The sequence below is a fragment of the Brassica oleracea genome, chromosome C4 (assembly GCF_000695525.1).
Source record: "Brassica oleracea var. oleracea cultivar TO1000 chromosome C4, BOL, whole genome shotgun sequence".
Classification (NCBI taxonomy): Eukaryota; Viridiplantae; Streptophyta; class Magnoliopsida; order Brassicales; family Brassicaceae; genus Brassica; species Brassica oleracea.
In genome coordinates, this window is record NC_027751.1 from 38,429,371 (window position 1) to 38,436,921 (window position 7,551).

At 31.6% G+C, this 7,551-nt stretch overlaps 1 protein-coding gene across 1 annotated transcript; it reads right to left on the minus strand.

The window, feature by feature from the left end:
• Positions 1-3,171: 3,171 nt before the first annotated feature.
• LOC106336641 lies at positions 3,172-6,052 on the minus strand. The gene is made up of 4 exons (XM_013775532.1): positions 4,958-6,052; positions 3,883-4,181; positions 3,494-3,737; positions 3,172-3,402 (listed from the first exon to the last, which is right to left on the minus strand). The coding sequence occupies exons 1-4, from the start codon at positions 5,876-5,878 to the stop codon at positions 3,301-3,303; spliced, it is 1,566 nt and encodes a 521-aa protein (XP_013630986.1). The 5' UTR covers positions 5,879-6,052; the 3' UTR covers positions 3,172-3,300.
• Positions 6,053-7,551: the final 1,499 nt, after the last annotated feature.

Consider the following 7,551-nt stretch of genomic DNA (forward strand, 5'->3'; position numbering starts at 1 on the left):
CCCACGGATTGCAGAAAATTGGAGAGGTCCAAGGGACCTTCAGTAATGTCTAAATCAGGGGGAGTAATGTGTGTTGTACTCTTTTTCCTTCACCATGGTTTTGTCCCAATTGGGTTTTCTTGGTAAGGTTTTAATGAGACAACATTAAAGCACATTACAAGCTCTAAATGAGTATGTCATCCAAGGGGGAGTGTTATGAACCAGATTGTGGATGGCTCATAACCAAGAGATTATGATTTGTAATCTTTCCATTTATCTATGACGGTGTAATCTCCTATATAAAGAACCTCTACGTTATGAATAAAGATAGACTTTTCCATTACTTTTATAACATATTTGTTGTTTACGAATATTTTAGCTGGTCAAGTTACATCGAGCCCATTCAAGCATATAAAACAGAAACTAAGAGTATTTGTAGGAATAAATAATGACATCAGATATATTGTTAGGATACTATTATATAAATACAAAATCTATTAAGCAACATTTTAAGATTGTCCAAAACAAATCACACGTCAAAAAAGTCATTATTTCTATTTTAATAGTATAGATTAGATTTTGATCCGCGCAATCGCGCGAATGTTTGTTTTCTGTTTTATATATATAATTTTTATTTCCGAGTGATATATATTTTTAACGTTACTCATACACTTAAATGTTTATATAACTATTTCAAATAAAATAATTGTATAACTTACATGTTATAATTAATCGATTGTTTAAAACCGTCAAATATATTTTTCACTTCTTAATATATATTTATCTTATTGTATTTGAATTTAGTTATTAAACAAATTAATATATTCATGAGAAAACATATTTGAAATTATTTTGTATTTAATATATGCTAAATTTTTTTACCAATATCTTTTATGCTTCTTTATTTTAGATAATATATTATTGTATATACAAAATATATTTAAAATTATTTTGTATTTAATTTATGCTAAATTCTGACCCGCTCTTCAGAGCTGGAGTTTCTTTTACCAATGTCTTTTATGCTTCTTCATTTTAGATAATCTATAATTTGTATTTTTAATTGTGTATCTACATTTAAATGTTACATACAAAGTGTTAGTGTTCTGAAACCCGACCCGGATCCGCGGTTAAACTGGCAAAACCGGTGACTCTATATGTAATCCAGTTTGGTTTTTATTAAAAAAAACTCGTTATTTAAATTTTTTATAAAACCTGCAAAAAATCCCAATAAAACCTGGGACGCGACTACCGGCTGAACCTATGGATGATCCATTATGTAATACAGTTTGACTAAAATTGTCATATTTAAAGCATTCTAATTCATGAATATTTAGATGAATGATAGATATATTATGAATGTGACGCTCCAATTTTTACAAAAGTTATTCAAACTAATTAATCATTTTGTTGTAAACGTATGGATAATAATTTGGGAAGATAAATACTAAAGTACAAATATATTTGAGCATAAACGTCTAGTATACGGTTATTACAATTCAGAGATTTAAGTTTAAAATAAATATAATCGTTTATTTATTTATTTAGTTTACTTTTATTGTTCACATGTTATTAAAAAAAAACTTTGATGTTTTGATTTTGGTTTATTTTAAATTTAATTTGATTATTTATATTAGATATTTAAATATTTATTGATTTTAGTTTTGTTATATATTTTTATTATATATCTAATAATAATTTGTATTATTATATTTTGGCCTGCACTTCAAAGCGCGAGATTAATTTTTATTCAAAAACTTATTTATTGAAAATTAGAAATCTTATACATACGTATTTTTTTAGGGGAAATTTTATGTTTACCACTTTTAAGGTAATACTTTTCATCTTTACCATCACTAAAGAGACATTTTCAAAAACATCTTCTTCATTAAGTGGCAAAAAACTGTTATATCCTTGTTATATATATATATAATAAATTATTATTTAAATAAATAAAAAATAAAAAAATAATTTTTTTTATGTTTTCGAATTATACTTTTACAAATTCGAACTTTTTATATCTTTTTTTTTCTGAATTCTTTTTTTTCGATTTTTTTTTAATTTTTTTTTCAAATTTCTTTTTGAAAATCGAAAATTATGTTTGAAACTATTTTTAAATTTGTTTTTATAGATTTTTTAAGTATTTATTTATATATTTAATAGAATTCTAAATTTCAGATTCCAAAAACCCTACCTCACCCCTTCATTAAAATGAAAGTGCTATTTGTGGCAATATCCTTTTTTTTTTATAAAAAGTTGCTTTTAAATTATATAATATAATTAAATTAAAATTTACATGAAAATAATTTTATGAAAATAAGATAATTCATTTATATAATCCGACTCGTATCAATTTTTCTTATATTTTAAAACTTTAAATTTAGTAAAAAATTATTTTAATTTTTTATATTGGTAAATATAATATATATATATATATATATATATATATATATTAAATGTGGAATTATTTATTAGTTTATATATCTTACTTTAATATTTGTTTTAATAAGTTGAAATATGCTATAAAATTCATGAATATATTTATTATGTTATTTTATAATTTAAAAAATAGTTAATAAATGGATTAAGTTACTTTATATTTATTAATTGGTGTAGTAATTTAATAATGAATATAAATTATGTATACATAAATACTATAGCAATTTTTTTTTATAAATGAAAATGAATTAATATTCGTTTTTAACTTTAGTTAGTATTAATTATGATTTTTATTTTTTAAAATTAAATATTAAAAAGAAATATATATTCACATTTTAAATAAAAGGTATTAAAATATATTATTAAAATGCAATCTTAGAAAAAAAAATTAGTTAATAATATCTTTTTTTAGATATTTTGTTTTGAAAATATTAAAATAATTGGTTAGATATGATTTATATTTAATAATAAATAAGTTAGTTGTAAGAAAAATAATAGGAAGTTAAATAAATGTAATGGTCCAACCTAAATTATTTGTAAGTAGATAAAAATTGCTTCCGTTTTAATACTATTGATATATATCTAATTTAATAGTATTGATATATATCTAATGGTACAATACCTAATATATTTTCACTACATCTAAATTTATATTTAACTACCTAAATAATTGAAGGTCTGTTGATAAATATTATATTCTCATCAAATAAATTTTGTAGTTTTTACCCTGAGCTATATTATAGAGAAAATTTAAACTCACAACAAATCACATTTTATAATTATTTAACTAAAATTTCAAAATACTCCAACAAATTTAAATTAGGTATCCACTAATCTGTATAATTGAATCACAGCAAAAATTAAGTTCATAAACATGAAAATTTATTACATAACTTCAACCACTTCACCTTCCTTGCAAACTGCAACACTGATCTCTAAAGTATTCTTCTTCTTTGATTTCACCCTGCAACAATTTCTTCTCGGAGACTGCACCCCAAAAAGAAAATATAAAACTTATGGAGTTGAACTACGTAAACAGACTTTAACTCGGTGATAAAAAAAACAGATGTTGACTTACTCTGTCCCAAAGGTGAGGGTCCGGTTTCTTGTAAACAATGACCGTTCTAAGATCACCGGGATTAGCCATCTTCCATCGACACTCGGGTTGAGCCACACGGTAACTTTCGTAATGGCTCACCGTCATATTTGTCATGGGATGAACTCCCGTCGTTGTCATATAGAACACAAACGGTTTCTGGCATGGATGACGACTCACTGGTCGTGTATTAAAAGCGTACGCCGTGTAATCCGCCCGCCGATACCTGCCAAGAAAAACAAACAATGTTTAAAATGTTGATATCTAGATTTATGGTTTGACTAATGTAACGAGTTTATGTAAAGCCGAGGCTACTATGCCACTACGTACAATATATTCTAATGCATTAATAATTATATGATGTAGATTACCAATTTAAGAAGGTTCTTGAAGGCATTTCCATCTCTCGAGCGGAAAAGACTCCGCGAAAGATCTGAACCGCGTATCCCCAAGAGACTGAAACAGTCCACTTACGGCGTTTGTCGTAGCATATCGACTGTTGCATAAGTCCCGCAGAGTCTAGCATGGCCGGAATTTGTAAACGCTTCAAGGCGTCTACACGAGTCATGTTTGGAAATATCGGTTCGACCACGTCAAGATGGTGAAGTGTAACCAGTGGAGCCACCGGGTGCGCCGCTAGTAGACCGAATAGATTGCCATACACATCGTACTGAAAACACACAAACAATTAAAGACATAATAATCGAACGGTTTCAAAACTGAAGACTAGTTATGGGTAGGTCACCGACGGCTGCTTATGCGTAATCAGTGCACTGCATAAGCCAACAATCAATGAAAGTATCACGTGAGATTCACGCGCCATAAATGCGTGACATCTCTTTAAAGAAACTGCCCGACACCGTGACGACGTGTACCTTCCTCCGGCAACAATAACGTACGGACAAATTTGGGTCCAGTGACGTGGCACTGGAATCGTAGTTAAATTTTTAAAAAATCAATGAGTTTATCTACATATGTAAACCAATAATACAATTTTATGGAAAAATCCAAAGACATTTTCATTTTTAAAATATTGACCGCTTAAAGTTCATTAACTAGACATTTATTACACACTTTACGCTTCCTATTAAATGGTGATGATCGGTAGATCGTTGTAGCTGAAGTTTAAACTACCTGCTCATTAATCTTCTCTTAATCTTATTACTATTACTATATAGTTTTCTAGTACCTGATAATTATCTAAGAAAAGTTCGGTCTTATATACAGATTTTCTAATTTTAAACGTATACTTCAAGTATTAAATAACTTACGCTTGTTTGTGTAAGTTTATAATTTATGATATAAATTATTTAAAATAATCTTCATAATTTTAACATACTTCGGAGTTAAATAATTAACTGCTGCTTAATTAACAACTTAGCTAGATTCATAACAATCTGTCAAAAATATTTATTACTAAAAGAAATTAAAGAGATGATTACGAACCTGGTGAAAACCGAGTTCTTTAGTGAGTGGAACACCGAGTTCAGCCATGCAAGCTTGCATCCGATCATCTGACCCGTACAACGCCGGATATCTCTTTATGCAACGATCCTGCATTTTGCTCAGCGCCACCGCCAACGGATAACTCACGGCGAATCCTCCACCGCCGTAAGCCATTCCGTAAGAGAAGTAAATGTTCTGAAGATGACTCTCCGATAAACTCCCGATGTAATACATCTGATTGTGATCGTACTTCCTCAGAACTCTGATGAGATTCTCGGCGACGAAGACCGTATCGTCGTCTCCCATCACGAACCACCTCACGTCTTCGAGTCCTAGTTTGAGCGTCTCCGTCACGATCCGCGAGATTCGAATCGCCGATCTGTGCCCCTGTTTGTTCTTATAAGGAAACTTCGAAGTGTCGGCGGAGATTTTAACAGGCGGGAGATTGTTGGTTTCGTTTTCTTGGTCGAGCCTCTTAACCGGTTTCTCTAACCAGACGTAACCACGCATTTGATTTGGTTTGTACCAGAGCTTGATATACTCTTTCCTCTGTTTCCACAGCCTCGCCGACGCGGCGATTCCGAAAACTACGTGACGGAGCTCCGTTTCCGGCGGCGGAGGAGGTGGAGGTGGTGAGGAGTTGTGAGATTTGATCAAGGCTGTTTGATTTGACTGGAGGAGAATGAACGGCTGAGATGAGTTCACAATGTCGTTCAAGCGGCGAACGACGGCGGAGAAAGGCTCCACGTGACAGGCACGTGAGCTGGAGATGAGCTTAAGAGTGTAGACGACGTAAGTTGCTGAGACGAGGAGGAGCAAGACCATGAGTTTGGATCCGGGTCGGGTCGGTGAACCGGAACCGGGTAAAATCCGATCCAACATTAGCCTCTCTGATAAATCTTTCCGGTTATTCGACTTCATCTCAATCAAAATCGTTACTTTGTGAACGGAAATTTGGGAAGATGAATGATCTATTTTTCATTCGAGAGACATTTAGTTTTAATGGGTTTAAGGAGAAAGTGAGCTTGAAGAGAAGAACATGCAGTGGCTCTCTCTCTCTGTTCTGAGCTGGTAAAAGAAAACAAAGTCTTATCTTTAAACAGACGCATTTACTTGGTTTTGATTTTTATATGTTTAAAAATATTTTTACTTACATCGTGAAAAGTATTTTGTTCTGATATCATAAAGGGATAGATAATAATTAGCGGTTAACTCTTACTATTAGATTGCTTCAGCAACTTTCTGTCAAGTAATTAACAAAAAGTTATACGATATTATGATATTTAATTTCGCTATATAAATAACATCGATTTTTTTTATTTTGTAATTTACCGTAACCGACGACATAATTTACACACACGTCATATTAGGGGTATAAAAAATAACATTTTCTGTGTTTTCTTTTTACCTAAATAACATTTTTCTGTGTTATTATGCGATTGTTGTACTTTTGCATCGACACGTGTCTGGACCGTAGTGGAAAAAAATGTGTCGGTAGTAGCAGAACTTGGGATAGGGGTTTGGTATACAAGATAAATAATGGAGGGCATGGTGATATATCGTCGTTGTTGCACTGCTCCCTGACTTCACGAGAGGGTTAGAATTTGTAGCTTTGTTTTGAGGTTTTTTTTTGTAAAATTGACTCAAAACTCAAAGTCAAACCTAAAACTAACACATGTTTTTTTAATTTTTTTTAACTTCATATAATTCACCAAAATGCCATCAATTTTTTTTTTTTCCGAAAATGACATTTTTACTCTCACCCTCATCATCTTCAAGTAATTACAAGATTGCTATTATCATCAATACCCCAACCACCATGAACAACCAATTTGAATCTCTTAATGCACCTAAAATCGATTTACACACTCTCTTTCTCACTTGTTATGAACTAAAAACAACATCTCTTTCACTTTGCCTCCATATTCATCCAAAAAACTCAAGCTTTTGATTCAAAATTTTTTATGGTTGATAGAGCCATTCAAGCATACTATTCTTGGTGGGTTACTTTCGTTTGAGATTCTGGGTGGTTGGAGAAGACTCTGTGTGCTAAGGAAGTCATCTCACTAGCTTAAGGTATGAAACTGAAGTTTTTTCCAGATCTGTTCGTGTAGAAGACTTACCCGTAAGTAGTATGGTTGTAGAAGACTTACGGGTAAGTCTTCTGGTCAAACGGAATCTTTGTTTGTTAAAGAAAAATCTAGAGAATACCCTTGACGACTTTGTAAGTCGTCTCTGGGAGAAGGTTCGACACATGCTGATGATGCGTCAGTTACATGCAGTGTATGGAGAATGGTTGTAGATGATGCGTCAGTTACATGCAGTGTATGGAGAATGGTTGTTGATGATGCGTCAGTTACATGCAGTGTATGGAGAATGGTTGTAGATGATGCGTCAGTTACATGCAGTGTATGGAGAATGGTTGTAGATGATGCGTCAGTTACATGCAGTGTATGGAGAATGGTTGTAGATGATGCGTCAGTTACATGCAGTGTATGGAGAATGGTTGTAGATGATGCGTCAGTTACATGCAGTGTATGGAGAATGGTTGTAGATGATGCGTCAGTTACATGCAGTGTATGGAGAATGGTTGT